This window comes from Leopardus geoffroyi, chromosome A3, assembly GCF_018350155.1.
Source record: "Leopardus geoffroyi isolate Oge1 chromosome A3, O.geoffroyi_Oge1_pat1.0, whole genome shotgun sequence".
Taxonomy (NCBI): domain Eukaryota; kingdom Metazoa; phylum Chordata; class Mammalia; order Carnivora; family Felidae; genus Leopardus; species Leopardus geoffroyi.
Window position 1 is genome coordinate 14,550,619 of NC_059336.1, and position 18,411 is coordinate 14,569,029.

Sequence of the window (18,411 nt, forward strand, 5' to 3'; positions counted from 1 at the left end):
CATTAAAAAAAAATCCTTTGGAGACACTGAAACCAAAGGAGAATAAATCCCTTTTAGAAAAAATGGACTCCCTTGAAGCACACCTGTCCCTCTTGTCAGAGGTTCCTATTAATTCTTTAACTTGAAGGAGTTGAAAATACAAGTAGGAGAGTAAATGAGCAGATCTCTGTTAGGTTTTTGTTGTTTGCTGCGTCCTTTTTTACACTTTTTCTGGTGGAAATATTCAAGACATATGGAAGAAAATAGTGTAATGACTCCCATATATTTGTCACAGCTTCAGCCATTATCAACATATGATCATTCTGTTTCATCTGTCCCTGCCCCAGTTACACACATGTATGTGTTCTCCCTTCCACTTTCTGTGACCAGATTACTGTAAAGAAGGTCCCAGACAGCAAAGACTTCAGAATGTACCATGTTTAATAATGGCCAGAGACACAGCTGTCATCCTTGCTAAGATTTGTTTAACCCGGTCTTTGTCTGGTTTTATATTTGTCTGTTATAAATCAAAGAAAGCTGTAAGAAACCAATTGTTTTTTTTTTTTTCTTTAATTTTTTTTTTCAACGTTTATTTATTTTTGGGACAGAGAGAGACAGAGCATGAACGGGGGAGGGGCAGAGAGAGAGGGAGACACAGAATCGGAAACAGGCTCCAGGCTCTGAGCCATCAGCCCAGAGCCCGACGCGGGGCTCGAACTCACGGACCGCGAGATCGTGACCTGGCTGAAGTCGGACGCTTAACCAACTGCGCCACCCAGGCGCCCCTGTAAGAAACCAATTGTAAGAAACCAATAAGATAAAAATATTTACTCTCCCCGGTGAAAAGTATGCTTCTCTTGGCTCCCCGCGGTTACACCAGGGTCACGAGAGTCCCCTCGGCACACCTGCCCCCTCTGAAGGGTCAGAGACTTTCTCCCACCACGTGGCTGTTTGCCAGCTACGATGTGTGGATTTCTAGGCAAGTGCTATGAGGACTGTCAGGACCGACCGCTTTTCTCATGATTTCTCTGCTGCTTCCGCTTCCTCCAGCTCTGCCCCCACACTTCTTGAAACTTTTCCTGGAGCAGGAGAAAATGAACACATCCCAGGTGAGTCGTTTACTTATTACTCAAAATTTTCAAAGAAATCTGAGAATTAATTTTACATGTTTAGTAACCGTGCTTTCTTTCTTTTTTAATGGGGATTTGAGAGAGAGATCATGCGAGCGAGTTGGGGGGGGGGGGGGCAGAGAGACAGGAGAGAGAGAATCCCAAGCAGGCTCCACACTGTCAGCACAGAGCCTGATGCAGGACTCGATCCTACAACCATGAGATCATGACCCGAGCCAAAATCAAGAGTTGGATGCTTAACCAACTGAGCCACCCAGGCGCCCCAATAATTATTGCAATTCTAGTATACGTTTTCTTGTTATTTTTGTGGTCCCAAGTTTGAAGATAAAGAGATGAAGTTATAATAGTTATAATGTTATCTACAATTTAGGATGGCTTATAATATTCCAGTCACTGTTGGGGCATCGGGGTGGCTCAGTCAGTTGAGCATCCAACTCTTGGTCTCAGCTCAGGTCATGATCTCACAGGTTCATAGGTTCAAGCCCCACATCGGGCTCTGCACTGACAGTGTGGAGCCTGCTTAGGTTTTTCTCTCTCTCCCTCTCTCTCTGCCCCTCCCAGGCTCACACATTCTCTCTTTCAGAATAAATAAATAAACATGAAAAAAATTTAATAAAAAAAATATTCCAGTCTCTATTAAATTCCTTACCTGGCTTGGCTCTTAGAATTACAACAACAACATTATAAGGTAGGTACTTTTATTATGCCCTTTTTACTGAAAGTATAAATAAAAGATTTAAGTGCCTGTAGCTGGTATGGTTCTAAGGATACATCATTAGAAATTTGGCCAGATAGGGGGCAGCTGGCTGACTCAGTTGGTGGAAGATGCACCTCTTGATCTCAGGGTCGTGAGTTCAAGCCCCACATTGGGTGTAGCGATTACTAAAAATAAATAAAAGGAATTTGGCTAGATAGATCAAGTTTATCCTAGAGCCCAAACCCACAAGCTTTCCACCCATTCTGGGGAGGAAGATACCATCTGTTTCCATCCCACCCTGTCCAAAAACTTGGAATGGGACATCTCTTAGGCGTGGCATTGCCAGATAAGACACGGGGCATGTAAAGGGACACACTTATACTAAAGTAAAGTATGCATGGGATATACTTATACTAAAAATCTATTTGGTGTTTAACTGGGTGCCCTGTGTTTTTATTTACTAAATCTGGGAACGATACTTTGGTAGAAAGAGGGTGTGACGTACCCTTTGCTGACCCTTAGCTCTGACAGTCCTAGCCCATCCAGAGGACCAGTCAGTCTCTATTTTCAGTGCCTGATTTTATCACCATATTCCAGGTGGCCTGTTGCTGAACAGGACCAGCCTGCCTCAGTTTCTCCGTCAATCACTGTGGCCGTCCCTCTCCCAAAGTTTCAAGAATTCTTGGGCTTCACACCCACAATGTGTAGCCTTGTCCAAAGATGAAAATTTTGCCTACTTACACTTTATAGATATTTTTTAAAGTTTCTTTTTGAGTATCTTTTTTTTTTTTTTTTAATTTTTTTAACATGTATTTTTCAGAGAGAGAGACAGAGTGTGAGTGAGGGAGGCACAGAATCCGAAGCAGGATCCAGGCTCTGAGCTGTCAGCACAGAGCCTGACTCGAGGCTCGAGCCCATGAACCATGAGATCAAGACCCGGGCCGAAGTCGGTCGCTTAACCGACTGAGCCACCCGGGCGCCCCTCCTTTTGGGTAATCACCTGCCTCTTCCCTTGCACAGTCGGTAAGTCTCCCTCACTTCTCTGGCTTCATCAGGAAGCGGTTCTTCCTGCCTGTTCTTCTTCTGTCTGTTCACCACACTGTCCCAGTAGTTGTCTTCCTTCTCCGACTGCTGAGTCCTCATGGAAGGCTCTGGAGTGTTTTGCACAACATCTGTGTGGTGATACGCCCGCTGAGTCTGAATATGCGAAAGTACCTTTATTCCGCCCTGTTACGTGAGTGACCGGCTACAGAACCGGGGTTCGGACTCGCTTCTCCTTCAGGGTGTTCTGGGAAAGCAGGGTCTCCCTTACCTCCCAGCGTCTGGACAGGCTGAGAAGTCGTGTGCCAGTTTGGTCCTCACGCCCGTGCAGGCGACCCGTTCTGTTCTTTCTTGCAAGTTTTTCTTTCTCGGGGGGGTTTGAGCTCTTTCGCCAGGATGCCCACTTGCCGGCCGGATGGTTCCTGCCCGTGAAGACCCGCGTGCACCCGGACACTTTCAGTGGTTTGGGGGTTATTTCCCTCCCTTCCTCCTCTTCGTTCTCGCCACCCAGACCTCCTGCGAGGCTGTGGGCGCCTCTCCCCTGCGGTCCGTCTGGGCTCCTTTGCTTTTCTGTCACCTTTTCCATTTTCCTGGGCTTTTGTTCTGTGCGTTGAAAGATCAGCTCATTTTTGTCACCCGTGTCACTTTGTTTTCAAGCCTTCTTTAGAGAGTTTTAAGGTTGGCTTCCCCCCCGCCCCAAGTGGACGCCAAAATACTTACTATCTGGGGAGGCGCCTGGGTGGCTCAGTCGGTTCAGTAAGTGTCTGACTCTTGGTTTCAGCCCAGGTCATGATCTCATGGTTTCATGAGTTCGAGCCCTGTGTGGGGCTCTGTGCTGACCGTGCAGAGCCTAGTTGGGATTCTCTCTCTCTCTCTCTCTCTCTCTCTCTCTCTGCTCCTCCCCTGTTCATGCTGTCTCTGTCTAAATAAATAAATAAATAAATAAATCTTTAAAAAAAGATATATTCACTATCTGGGTCCCCCCCCCTTTTTTTTGCCCATAGTCCACTTTTCTCATTTTTTTAAAATTTAAATTCAATGGGGCGCCTGGGTGGCGCAGTCGGTTAAGCGTCCGACTTCAGCCAGGTCACGATCTCGCGGTCTGTGAGTTCGAGCCCCGCGTCGGGCTCTGGGCTGATGGCTCAGAGCCTGGAGCCTGTTTCCGATTCTGTGTCTCCCTCTCTCTCTGCCCCTCCCCCATTCATGCTCTGTCTCTCTCTGTCCCAAAAATAAATAAACGTTGAAAAAAAAAATTTTTTTAATAAAATTTAAATTCAAGTTAGTTAACATATAGTGTAATAATAATTTCAGAAATAGAATTTAGTGATTCCTCACTTACATATAACACCCAGTGCTCATCCCAGCAAGTGGCCTCCTTAAAGCCCCTCATCCATTTAGCCCACCTCCCACCTCCCCTCCAGCAACCCTCAGTTTGTTCTCAGTATTTAAGAGTCTCTTATGGTTTGTCTCCCTCTCTGTTTTTATACAATTTTTGCTTCCCTTCTCCTATGTTCATCTGTTTTGTATCTTAAATTCCACCTATGAGCGAAGTCATATGATGTTTGTCTATCTGACTGACTTATTTCACTTAGCATGATACCCTCTAGTTCCATCCACATTGTTGCAAATGGCAAGATTTCATTCTTTTTGATTGCTGAGTAATATTCCATCGTATATATACATCACTTCTTCCTTATCCCTTCACCAGTCGGTGGACATTTGGGCTCTTTCCATACTCTGGCTATTGCCAGTAGTGCTTCTATAAACATTGGGGTGCATGTGCCCCTTCAAAACAGCACTCCTGTATCCTTAGGATAAACACCTAGTAGCAATTGCTGGGTCATAAGGTTGATCTATTTTTGGTTTTTTGATGAACCTCCATACTGTTTTCCAGAGGGGCTGCACCAGTTTGCATCCCTACTGGCAGTAAAAAGGGCTCCTCTTTCTTCCCATCCTCGCCAATGCCTATTGTTGCCTGGGTTGTTAATTTTAGCCATTCTGACAGGTGTGAGGTGGTATCTCATTGTGGTTTTGATTTGTATTTCCCTGATGATGAGTGATGTTGAGCATTTTTTCATGTGTCGGCTGGCCATCTGGATGGATGTCGGCTTTGGAGAAGTGTCTATTCATGTCTTTTGCCCATTTCTTCACTGGATTATTTGGTTTTTTGGGTGTTGAGTTTGATAAGTTCTTTATAGATTTTGGATCCTAACCCTTTGTCTGCTATGTCGTTTGCAAATATCTTCTCCCATTCTGTCGGTTTCCTTTTAGTTTTGCTGATTGTTTCCCTCACTGTGCAGAAGCTTTTTATTTTGATGAGGTCCCGGTAGTTCATTTTTGCTTTTGTTTCCCTTGCCTCCGGAGACATGTTGAGTAAGAAGTTGCTGGGGCTGAGGTCAAAGAGGTTTTTGCCTGCTTTCTTCTCTGTGATTTTGATGGCTTCCTGTCTCATGTTTAGGTCTTTCATCCATTTTGAGTTTTATTTTTGTGTATGGTGTAAGAAAATGGTCCAGGTTCATTTTTCTGCATGTTTCTATCCAGTTTTCCCAGCACCATTTGCTGAAGAAACCGTCTTTATTCCATTGGATATTCTTTCCTTCTTCATCAAAGATTAGTTGGCCATATGTTTGTGGGTCCATTTCTGGGTTCTCTGTTCTGTTCCATTGATCTGAGTGTCTGTTTTGTGCCAATACCATACTGTCTTGATGATTACAGCTTTGTAATACATCTTGAAGTCCGGGATTGTGATGCCTCCCGCTTTGGTTTTCTTTTCCAAGATTCCTTTGGCTATTAGGGGTCTTTTCTGGTTCCATACAAAGTTTAGGATTGTTTGTTCTAGCTCTGTGAAGAATGCTGCTGTCATTTTGATGAGATTGCATTGAATATGTAGATGGCTTTGGGCAGTATCGACATTTTAACAATATTTGTTCTTCCTATCCATGAGCAGGGAATGTTTTTTCCGCCTTTTTGGGCCTTCTCCAATTTCTTTGATAAGCTTTCTATCATTTTCAGTGTATAGATTTTTTCACCTGTTTGGTTAGGTTTATTCCTAGGTATTCCTTGATTTCTCTTTCTGTTGCTCGATTATTGGTGTATAGAAATGCAAGCAATCAACTTTTCTCATTTTATGGAAGTAAGACTCTCACATCAATCTAGGGACACCAATTTGAAGTCTTAAAAATATGTCTTCAATATCTAAATTGATTTTGTTTCCCTACGCTGCAATCTATTCATCTTGGTGCTTATTTTTTAAGATGTTGGTTTCTATTTACAGAAAATAAATAATTTGTTAAGCAGTTTTACTTGTGAATGCTTATTTTTCCGATGGTTGTTTTTACTCCCACATCTGGGCCCTTTTTAGTTTTCTGTGTAAATGGAAAGGCAAAAACCTCATTAGATCCAGGCAGCTGATGTGTGTTCACTCGGCAACACAGGAGTCTGTGTCTTTGGCGAGCTTTTCCCTTGAATGAAAGGGCGTCGGACTTGGGGGCCTTTCATGTGGATTGTTGGGAGATGTGTACAGACAGGCCTCTCTGTAGGCTCAATAGAGGGGGACAGAGCTCGAGGGGACCCTCCCTTCCCCTGCCAAAGCCGGCAGTGCCTTACCTGATGGCAGAGCACGTTGGTCTGTTTCCCTAGAGTTGCCTTAAAAGAAAGGCTATGGCCAGTTCAGGGCCCTCCGCATAGTACTTGCTTCCCTCTTGGGTTGCAAAGTTCACGCAGACTCCTGGAGGTGGTTCTCCTACATTTTACAGGAAACACAATCCTGAGCGTCAACCCTTAGGCAACCCCTCGCGGGTGTGAGAACAACCCAGAAGTGTGGCTGTCTTTCCTCATATCCCCGACTCACACTCCTGGTTCTTCAGCCCGGAGCCCACGTCCTGCTGTGGCCGGTTCTGAGTTGGGAGATCCCGCCTGGCTCTGGACAGAACCGAAGACTCTTGCACATTCCGTGTTTGTATCAGGGGGTTGAGCACACCGCCTCCAGTACGTGCCTCCTGCTCTGTATCTTACAGAAGCCAGTCAGAATTCGTCACTTGCCGACAGCCCCCTTCCCTGTACTCCTCTGCTCTGATAATGTATTGGTGTTTTTATGTCTCTCCCTGCTATGGTTTTGGAGGCAGAAGAGAGAAATCTGGAGATGAATCCAGCCCATCTTGTGGTGTTGAAAGCATCACTTATTCTTGAAATTGTCACCGCCGGTGTCTTCATTCATTTGATGGCTGTTTAGTGAGCACCACTGTGGACCTCCTCTGCTCTACATGCTGCAGATACTGGCCACCTGGGGGGCTCAGTTGGTGAAGCGTCTGACTCTTGATTCCTTTGGCTCGGGTCATGATCTCACGTTTTGTGGGTTCGAGCCCCGCGTCGGGCTCCATGCTGGCAGTGCAGAGCCTACTTCAACTGCCAGCCCGACCTCTCCACCCGTATGTGTCACAGACACCTTACACAGAACATGTCCAAGATCTACCCCGCTCTCTGTCTCTCTCCTGAGTGGTTAGTTTCGTATATGCCACCAGCATCGACCCAGCTGCTCTTGGATATAACCTCGGATTAAGTAGTGTTCCATTTCCCTGCTTTCCCTAACCAATCGTTGATTAATTCCATTTAGAATCTGCTGTACTTTTTTTTTATTAATTTTTTTTCACTTTTATGTATTTTTGAGAGACAGAGACCGAGCACGAGTGGGGGAGGGGCAGAGAGAGAGAGAGGCACAGAAGGAGAAGCAGGCTCCAGGCTCCACGCTGTCAGCACAGAGCCCCACGTGGGGCTCAAACTCACGCGCAGTGAGATCATAACCTGAGCTGAAGCTGGACACTTAACAGACTGAGCCACCCAGGTGCCCCTCCACTGCACCTTTTTTTTTCCATATCTTTTTTTTCAGTTTTCTAATCTTTATTTTTGAGAGAGAGAGATAGAGTGCCAGTGGGGGAGGGGCAGAGAGAGAGGGAGACACAGAATCCAAAGCAGGCTCCAGGCTCTGAGTAGTCAGCACAGCACAGAGCCTGACGTAGGGCTTGAACCCCACGAACTTCGAGTTCATGACCTGAGCCGAAGCTAGACGCTTAACCCGCTGAGCCACCCAGGCACCCCAGAATCTGCTGCACTTTTAAATGCCCCTGTTACTACATTAAAATCTTCTCTTTTCCCTTTAAAATAAGCTTTCTCAACCTCAACGCTATCAGTATTTGGGGCCAGATAATCCTTTGTTGTAGAGGCTGTCCTGGGCATCACAGAACATTCCACAGCATCCCTGGACTCCCCCCACTATATACCAGAAGCACCTTTTCCTCAGCTGGGACAACGACAAGTGTCTCCAGACATTGCCAGGTGCCCCCCCCAGCAGGCAAAATCATGTCGGTTGAGAAACCGCTGCTTTCACACACTCCCCCGCTCTGCTCCTAGGGCGTTGCTTTCCAAATATGAATCTGATCATGTTACTTATATATATATCCCCATTGTCCACGGAAGTCATCCCCAAAGCCAGGTGTCCACCCCGGAAAACTGCATGAGACAATCAAGTAGTGTATGGTATGCAAAGAAAGTATTAGAATACCCTTTTGTGTGTCTTTCGTGTCTACAAAAATTAAGAAAGGAAGCTTTCCCTTTGGTGGGTAGCTGGAGAGTCGTAGAGGTACATCATTTACAAGTTAATGCACCGAGGGAGGCTTAGGAACTCTTACTGACGGGGTTGATAAATACCTGGAGGCCAGTGGTCTCCAGGAGAAAGTCCAAAATTTCTCTGTGTCTGACCACTAAGTACCTCTACTGCTCTGAGTCTCATCAAAGCCCCCAGCCTTATCCTGTCACACTGCACTGCTTAAAGCTCTCTTAATTTGGGGCGCCTGGGTGGCGCAGTCGGTTAGGCGTCCGACTTCAGCCAGGTCACAATCTCGCGGTCCGTGAGTTCGAGCCCCGCGTCAGGCTCTGGGCTGATGGCTCGGAGCCTGGAGCCTGTTTCTGATTCTGTGTCTCCCTCTCTCTCTGCCCCTCCCCCGTTCATGCTCTGTCTCTCTCTGTCCCAAAAAAAAAAAAAAAAAAAGCTCTCTTAATTTAATGTGTTTTTAACGTTTCTACACCTTTGCTTAGCTGTTGCCCATATTCACACGAAACTCACATTGATTGGTGTGCAATCAAATATTGATCTCCTTGATGAACATAACCTGAGAAAACAAGGAGATTGAACACCCCTCCCTTTGTGATTTCACTCCACCTTATATACACATTTTTTCACGGCCCCCATCATTTATTATTGTGCATGTATGTGTTTTGTAGAAAGTCTCCTCGATGGTCTGTAAACACCTTAAAAAAGGGACCAGTGTCTCCTTTGCCTTACCATCCTCTACAACTAGAACAGTTCTAGGCATATAAAGGGACTCCCATTTTTATCATTTTATGAATTAATAAGTAAATGGAGAGACAGAGTATTTCTTTTTTGTTTTTTTTTTTTCAACGTTTATTTATTTTTGGGACAGAGAGAGACAGAGCATGAACGGGGGAGGGGCAGAGAGAGAGGGAGACACAGAATCGGAAACAGGCTCCAGGCTCTGAGCCATCAGCCCAGAGCCCGACGCGGGGCTCGAACTCACGGACCGCGAGATCGTGACCTGGCTGAAGTCGGACGCTTAACCGACTGCACCACCCAGGCGCCCCGAGACAGAGTATTTCTATTATGATGTCTTTCTCCCACAAAGTATAGCATGAAGGAAGGTTAATGGCTGACATCCTTTGTAATGTTTCCTGGTAAGTTCTTAACATTGAACGCAGTAGGAATTCGTTCCCATGCGTATTTCCCACGTTGTCTGGTCTTGAGCACTTCACAGAGAGCAGGATTGGTCTGTTACAGGGATCGGTGTTGTTCGAAGATGTATCTGTGGACTTCACCCTGAAGGAGTGGCGGCTGCTGGACCTGGCCCAGAGGCTCCTGTGCAGGGATGTGATGCTGGAGAACTACGGGCACCTGGTGTCCCTGGGTAAGCACAGCTCCCCGCTCAACTACCAACAGCATCCATTTCCCATCTTAGGAACCAAATCATTGTAGGATGTAGCGAGTATCAGACTTGAGATGTGGGATTTAAAGACCCTTTTCGGGACTTGAAAGTATGTTGTATCCTCGCCTCCCTGGTGCAGAGGTCTCCTTTGATGAAGGCTCTGTCATCGTACAGCTTCTAAAGCTTCTCTCTTCTGATTCTTCAAAGGGCCTGAACCTTCAGCAACTTTGCCAAGCCCCATGTCATTTCCCACAACAGGGCGCTGTGTCACCGGACCTGAGCTGATATTCAAGCTGGAGCAAGGAGAAGAGCCATGGGTACCAAGGAGGGAACTCCCCAGTCACAGCCCCCCAGGCGAGTTAACGAAGGTAGACAGAAGGCAGCTGGTGGACATTGGATCCCAAATGGCCAGTTCAGGGTATTTTTCAAATGTTTTAGAAATCTCTTCTATTTTTTTTAAGTTTATATATTTCTTTTGAGAGAGAGAGCAAGCGGGGTAGGGACAGAGAGGGGAGAGAGAGAATCCCAAGCAGGCTCCACACTGTCAGCACAGAGCCCAGTGTGGGGCTCAAACCTGCCAACCGTGAGATCATGACCTGAGCTGAAATCAAGAGTTGGACACTTAACCAACTGAACCACCCAGGTGCCCCAGAAATTTCTTTTATAGGCTTCTAGAAGTGACTAAAGACCGATGATCACCATGCCTTAGATATCAAACCTCCAAATAGCACTCTCATGAGTAAATGCTCTTCGTGTTCTGTTTGACTTTTACATACAGAGAGATTGGCTGGGTTTTCGTAGAACCCAATTGCTGCCTTCCTCACCCGAGACCTTCATTTCCCTGTCTTTCTGTTCAGCAATGGCCATTCACCTTCCCTTCTGTGCCAAACACTCTGTAAATATACAGTTGTTGGTGCACTCTTATGTTCAACAGATATTCATTTTTTTTCATGTTTATTTATTTATTCTGAGGCTGGGAGAGAGAGGGAATCCCAAGCAGGCTCCACACTGTCAGCACATGGCCCAATGCGGGGCTTGATCTCACGAACCATAAGATCATGACCTGAGCCAAAATCAAGAGTCAGATGCTTGACTGAGCCACCCAGGCGCCCCTCAACAAATATTTATTAAGCACCTGCTGTGCACCAGTCACACTCCAAGCAGAGGGGATACAAAGTCTCTACTCCTATCAGTAGACCCAATTAGCAAATTGGCAAATTTAGCAAAAAATTGGCAATTAGCAAAAAAAAAATATATATATATACATATATACATATACACACATATATACATATATGTGTATATATACATATGTGTATGTGTATATACATATACATATATATGTATATATATGTATGTATATATATGCATATATATGTATATGTATACCAAAAATTGGCAATTAGTAAAAAATATATATATACACATATATATGTATATATAGGCATATATATGTGTGTATATATATGCATATATATGTATATATATATTTTTTGCTAATTGCCAATTTTTGGTATATATATACACATATATATCCATACTTGGATATATATGTGTATATATATATGTATATATATACAAAAAATTGGCAGTTAGCAAAAATTGTATATATTACAATTAGCAAAAATGTATATTGCTAAAAATATTAGCAAAAAATTTTATATTGTATATTGTATTGTAATTGTATATATTACAATTAGCAAAAATGTGTATTGCTAAAAAATTAGCAAAAAATGTATATATACATATATATGTATATATACACACATGTATGTATATATACATATTTACATGTATACATATATACATTTATATATATATATATATATATATATATATATATATATATGTCTGCTAGTGATCAGCAGTATGAAAAACTGAAATCAGATGAAGGGCATTGGGACTGACATGGAGTGCTGTTCTGGAAAGGAAGTCGGGGAAGGCCTCTTTGCAAAGGTGGACATTGGTCAGGAACAGTAGAATACAGTTTCAAACAGGATAGAGTAAGCCACAGGTTATCTGAGAGGTTTCCAGACTGAGGGAGCAGCAGGTACGAGAGCCTCTGAGATGCGAGCGTCCTGGGTGTAATCAGGGAACAGCAAGCAGTCAGTGGGACCAGAGCGGGGTCAGAAGAAAGTCTCAGCTCGTGTCAGAGAGTCAGCAGGAGCAAAGCTTTCTGGTCCTCATAAGACTGACTTGTACTCCGAGTGAGACATTAGAGAGGGGGTCAAGGACTGCACCTGTAAGCACTACGTTTGGAGGTCAGGAAGGCACGCGGCTCTAGCAAGGGAGACTGAGAAGCACCCAGTATGGAGGGAAGAGAACCAGAAGACAGTGGTGTCCCAGAAGCCACATGAACAAAGGGTTTTGAGAAGGAAGGAGTGAGTTCCAGCATTGCCGGTGGATGCGTGAAGTCAGAATCGCCTCCTCTTTTCCTGCAAGTTATTCAAAGGCCACAAGGAAAATAAGAACAACATGTCAGCCCCATTTTCGTTAGTGGTTGGAGGCGGCTGAAATCCCAAATTGAAAGCAACGGAAATCAGGCTTGGTCACGGAAGTAGAAGTAGAAAAGAACACCATACAAACCAGCCGTGGAAAATAGTGTCAGAACACATTGTGCAGATAGTACTTACTTGCAAACCTTGCCGTAAATGGAACTTGAAGTGATGAGATTCTTTTTTTTTTTTTTTTTTAATTTTTTTTTAACGTTTATTTTTATTTTTGAGACAGAGAGAGACAGAGCATGAATGGGGGAGGGTCAGAGAGAGGGAGACACAGAATCTGAAACAGGCCTCAGGCTCCGAGCTGTCAGCACAGAGCCCAACGTGGGGCTCGAACTCATGGACCGCGAGATCGTGACCTGAGCTGAAGTCGGCTGCTTAACCGACTGAGCCACCCAGGTGCCCCTGAAGTGATGAGATTCTTGTTTAAAAAAGCAATTGGATGGTAGCATTGCCCTGAAGGATGTATAGGTTCTGAGTAGAGCGAAGGATAGACTGTGTGCTACCCGAGTAAGAACACGAGAGTGGGTTTGTATCTAGAGATTTCCAGTTCACAGAATTAAATGCCCTGGTCCGATATGATCTGACAGCACTGGGCTGGTCACTCAAAATTGTATTGTGATTGTGGGTATAAGAACCTAGCGTAAACTCTAGGTATAAAAATCCAATATCAAATTTTCCTTGCTCACGTATTGGCTTCTATTTGTTTTATCTGCTACGGAAAAGTCATATATTTTTAGGCATACCGTGGATTTTATTGCATAAAATGATAATAGCAGAGGATGATAATAATCACCCATAGCTAAAAAAAATTTTTAAGACAAAGATTAATAAAGGTCCTTGGACCGAGTTGGATAGCCAGCTGCTTGAGTTTTCACAGAAAAGAGAAATCAGAGAGGAAGAAAACATGATATAAAGGTGGAATTAAAAATTAGTATTGTGACAGGACACAATGGGTTGGCAGAGTAAATCAGCAGATCGAAAGAGGGAAAAGTAGAGGTGTCAGTCAGGACAGATAACTGGTGACCAATTCTGATAGAATCAAATGAAGCCCCACCAACCAGAATGCAGAGGTGAATGGCTGGTTCTCGCCTATATTTTAACACTCTCTTCGGATGTTGTTTCACCATATCACAGCTCTGTGAAGAGATGGGGATGAACTATAAGACTGACCTTTAGACCCAAGGAACTTAGTAATTTCATAGGTTTAATTGGGAGTTGGTGTACAGAATGGGAAAGAGGAGGAAGAGATTGGGAACATGGAGAATGGAGTAAGGATTCCGCTGCAGGTGTTAAAATATGGGCGCGGGGAGGATATGGCTGTAGTCTCTGACCTGCTGTAAACCTGATCTGGGCTCTGGTACTTCCTTCTTACCCCGTCCCCCCAGTCTCCCTTGTCTCCCTCCTCTGTGTCCCTTGTCTTTGCCCGTCCTCTGAATATCCTCCCTCCTTGTTTTCCTGAGCATCCTTTTTGCTCAGTTCACCATTCCTTATGTCTTATTTCAAGCCCTCTAGCCATTCTTTTTGACAGAACTCTAATATGATTTATTGGTTTTCTTTGATTGCCTCTGGTCCAGCTTTGGAAGGGCTTTCTGGGCTCTTCTGGCCTTCCGGGCTGCCACTGCTGCAGATTTTAAGGCCCTTTTTTGCTTCTTCAGCCTTTGTACTTCCCGGAAAACCCGAATGCACAGGGCCTTCTTGGTTGCCCAGCGGTGGTGGGCTTTCCAGTGGAACAGAGGGGGAAAGGTGTACTCCGTCCCCAGGTCCATGCATACCTTCTCAAAGGCACATGGCTGGTCTTATGGAGGTTGGTCTTGTGAGTATCTTGCTCCTCTGGTGGATGCTCATCAGCAGACAGCGCTTGTGCATCTCGTCCTTTCGGTGGCTCCGCGTGTGCGCTTCGTAATTGCAGATCTTGATGGTCAAGGCGACAATTCGAGCCTCCAGGAAGCTGCTACTCTCAGGGTTTGCCACAATCTTCTTCATCAACTGATCTTGCTTGACTTTTAGTTTCTCCTTCTGGTTGGCCATTTCCAAAGACAAGAGTCTTCTTACAACGTCATCAAACTTCTCAGTTCCAGGAATGTTCTGGTAGTCTTTGAGCAGTTGTGGAAGGGGGTGGGTGGGTCATCTTCTTGGCTGGGCTGGACTGGTTTCTGGGTGGCATATCCACAAGCAGCCAGGAGGGTGACACCCCCAGGAGGGGAGGGAAGGCCCCACTGGTGGCGGGGAGGCCTGGTGCGCGCACCGCCCGGCAGCCCACGGACTGGAGCCTGGGCCGCTGCCTGGGTCTGAAGCGACCTCAACGCACTCCATGCCGTTCTCAGCATGCTGACCTGTGACCCCGAGGGGCCAGCGCCACAGCCACCTTCCCTTTTGCGGCACAGATTGTGTTACAAGGACGTCGCCATGCTGGCTCAGCCTCTCTGTCCATTCTGACAGCATATTCGCAACAAACCAAAGTCACTTGTATTAATTTTCAGCTTTCTCTCCTCTTTCTACTTTTCCTACCACAATGTGTTTTTGTCTTTGTTTTCATGCTACCAAACCAAAAGAGTAGAATAAATATTTGCTCAGGACTTCTTTCACCCCGGAAGACTATGTCTAAAAACTTAAGAATCAACTCTACATAGTCCACTTGTGCACATGCCGTATCTCAAGAAATGTGTGAAGATTTACAATGTGTATCAATTTTTCATATTTCTAGAACGCCAGAAAGCCAATAACATGAAAGAAAGAAGCCAAGAAAACGTAGATAAATACTTGAGGCAAGCCGTATTCTTCAACAGCAGAATATTGACTATGGAGAGAGGCAAGATGTTGAGAGAAGCATTTAATATGGCCACAAATCCAGTGCCCTCAAGAAAAATATCCCATAAATGTGACTCCTCTGGAACAAGCTTGAAAAGTGTTTCAGGATTAATTATTATTAATAGAAACCAGATAAGAAAAAAGCCTAATGATCTCAATGGATGTGGATTCCTTGATATGGTACATGGGAAGACTCACCCAGGGAACAAGCCCTGTGAAAATGATCAAAAGAAATCCCACAGACATAATGAGGAGTTTATACAACATCAGAAGAATTCTGTTTTGAAGAAGATTCTTGAATATAATAATTGTGGGAAAGCCTTTCACAAAAAGGCGGCCTTTGTTACACGTAAGAGAGCTCACAAAGGAGAGAAATCCTCTGAAGGTAATGAATGCAGACAAGCCATCACCCAAAAGTTAAAGCTCAATGCTCATCCAAGAACCCTTAGGGAAAGGAAATCGCATGAATCAATAAAAACAGGAAATCTTCATGCATGAAGTCAAAACATGCACATCAGAGAGCTCACCTAGGGGAGAAATACTATGATTGTAATAAACTAGAGACATCCTTTAGCAGGAAGTCCAACCTAACTCAACATCAGAGAGGGTACGGAGGAGGAAAACCCAAGGAGTATAATGAAAGTGAGGAAACCTTGTGGAAGTCATACCACACTCAAAGTGAGAGAACTCTTGGAAAGAAAGTCTATGACGATGATAAATGTGGGAAATCCTTCCACGCAAAGCCATGCCTCACTCAACATCAGAGAACTCATACAACAGAAAAACTTAGTGAGGGTAATGATAGTGAAAGCACTGTAAAGAAGGAGTCACACCTCCCTCCAAATCAGAGAATTAACACAAGAGAGAACAGCTTTAAAGGTAAAAAATGTGAGAAGTCCTCCTGTGAGAAGCCAAAACTCACTCAACATCAGAGCGCTCACAAGGGAAAGAAAGCCTATGACTGTAATAGATGTAGGAAAAGCTTTCGTAAGAAAACAGACCTTGCTCAACCTCAGAGCACACACACAGGAAAAAAAGCCCTTTGAGTGTAATGAGTGTGGGAAGTCCTTCTTTGTGAAGTCCAGCCTCACTGAACATCAGAGAACTCACATAGGAGAGAAGCCTCATGAATGTAATGAATGTGGAAAGTCCTTCTGCCAGAAGTCAGCCCTCACAGTGCATCAGAGAACTCACACAGGAGAGAAACCATACAAATGTAATGAATGTGGGAAAACCTTCTGTGTGAAATCAAACCTTACTCAGCATCAAAGGACCCACACAGGAGAGAAACCCTACAAATGCCCTGAATGTGGGAAAACCTTCCATGAAAAATCAGCCCTCGCGAAACATCAGAGAATTCACACGGGGGAAAAAACCCTCTGAATGTAATGAATGTAGGAAAACCTTCGGCCAGAGGTCAGCCCTCACCAAACGTCAGAGAAAAACACACAAGAAGAAAACTTCCATCAACGCTGCCTGCGTGCGGAAGCCGGTGTCTACAAGTCAGACTCGTTGAACGTCAGCAAAATCACAGGGCTGAAAAGCTAAGATGTCAACACGTGTAGGAAAGTCTTCATCAGTCGGTTATAGCTTATTGGAACTAGAGGATTCATATGGGAGTGAAACCTCATGAATGCTTTGAACATGTGAAATCTTTCGACAAATATTCAAGGATATTGAGGGGAAATGTATCAGTTTAAGGAATATGGATAAAAATGTTCTTGCGGAAATATTAACCAGAAGTCCTATTTCAGATGTGATACCAAACTTATTATAGAAAAGAGAACAGAAGATATTCTGTTAATAGATTGTGAAGCGTGGAGCTTTTCTAAAAGCGTAAATAATTTAAGTCATTGATGCAACAGCCTGAAATGTATGTGTGAAGACTGAGGCATTTTGGACTATAAGCATATAGTACATGAGCGTGCCATACGACATGAATCACATGTATGGTCGATTTGTGTGCAGGAACCCACCGCTGTTCCCGAATCTCAACAGTACAGCACATAGAGACTAAGTGGAAATGGAGCCATCCCCTAACCTGTGACCCAACAATTCCACTTCTAGAGACGTACCCGAAAACAATAGTTCTCAACTGCGCCTCCCAAAGGGGTATTTGGAAACACTGGGATGGTTTGGCTGTCACTGTGACAGGGTGCTACAGGCAGTAAGCGTGTGGGAGGGCCGCAGATCCCAAACGTCCTACAATGTGTCAGGAAAAGGACAGGAAGAAGAGGTTCATCCACGAAGACGTGGCTCCATCACAGAACAACACTGCCCTGGAGAAACTCTTGCACAGCTGCAGCCACAGACGTGTACAAGAATGTTCACCGCAGCGCTGCAATGATTTTTTTAATAAGTTTTTAAAAAAACGGAAAGTAAAAAATGCCCGTTAGTGACAGACTAGATAAATAGATGTTGGTGATGGTCATACCACGGAGATAATATATAACAATGAAAATGAATTAATGAGTTAGACACCTCGAGATTATTATACCTTAAAGCAATAATGTTGAATGGAAAAATATATATATAGCTATCATGTTACTGCATTTCAAAAGCAAAGTTCAAAACGCAAAGAATTCACGGGTGCCTGGTTGGCTCAGTCAGTTGAGTGTCTGAGTTCAGCTCAGGTCATGATCTCACGGTTTGTGGGTTTGAGCCCCGCATCGGGCTCTGTGCTGACAGCTCGGAGCCTGGAGCCTGCTTCGGATTCTGTGTCGCCCTCTCTCTCTGCCCCTCCCCTGCCCATGCTCTGTTTCTCTCTTTCTCAAAAATAAACATTAAAATTTTTAAAAAAAAGAATGCAGGAGTACGTTGTTTGGGAATATAGATAGATCTTTGTGTAAATATACACATAGAAATATATATGTGAGCCATAAAACTACGAAGGAAAGAAAGTGGATGATTAACAAAATCTAGGATAGCTATTACACTTGTGGAGGAAAAAGGGACTTACATTTACAGAGAGAGAAAGCTTCATGTTTCTTAAAGGGGTCATGAGTATACAGGTGTTGCTTTTAATATGCTGTATCATATCTATGCATACATAACTATTTCTGTTTATAGACTTTGATTTTCAAGAAACAGGCTTCAAGATCATTGCCTTAGAATGTTAACAAAAGTGGCATTTTGGCATAAGGATCATAGTTAAGATATTTTTCATTCATCTATTTTTCTATATCCAAAATTTCCATAATGACTTTTTCTTTAAAAAAAAAAATGTTTACTTATTTATTTTGAGAAAGAGAACAGGGAAG

General features: G+C 44.1%; 2 protein-coding genes and 1 pseudogene across 4 annotated transcripts in view; 2 read left to right on the plus strand and 1 right to left on the minus strand.

Annotated features, from left to right (window-relative positions):
- The first annotated feature begins 770 nt into the window (after positions 1 to 770).
- Positions 771 to 18,411, plus strand: part of LOC123580086 (zinc finger protein 248-like) — a 29,602-nt gene continuing 11,961 nt past the window's right edge. For 2 of the 3 annotated variants that reach the window (XR_006703128.1, XR_006703127.1), the window contains exons 1-2: positions 771 to 1,088; positions 9,695 to 9,821. Coding sequence is in view for 1 of the 3 variants with exons in the window: in XM_045444383.1 (XP_045300339.1) it covers positions 999 to 1,088; positions 9,695 to 9,821; positions 10,047 to 10,318 (489 nt within the window). In the remaining 2 variants the exon portion in view is untranslated. Of the gene's footprint in view, positions 1,089 to 9,694; positions 9,822 to 10,046; positions 10,336 to 18,411 lie in introns of those variants that run through there. The other variant, XM_045444383.1, reaches the window with a different exon arrangement.
- LOC123580085 lies at positions 12,775 to 14,675 on the minus strand (annotated as a pseudogene).
- Positions 15,114 to 17,199, plus strand: LOC123580084 (zinc finger protein 525-like). Its single transcript, XM_045444382.1, is given in 3 exon segments — positions 15,114 to 16,182; positions 16,184 to 16,522; positions 16,524 to 17,199. Coding segments are annotated over 3 exon segments (1,020 nt in total). The 5' UTR covers positions 15,114 to 15,645; the 3' UTR covers positions 16,668 to 17,199.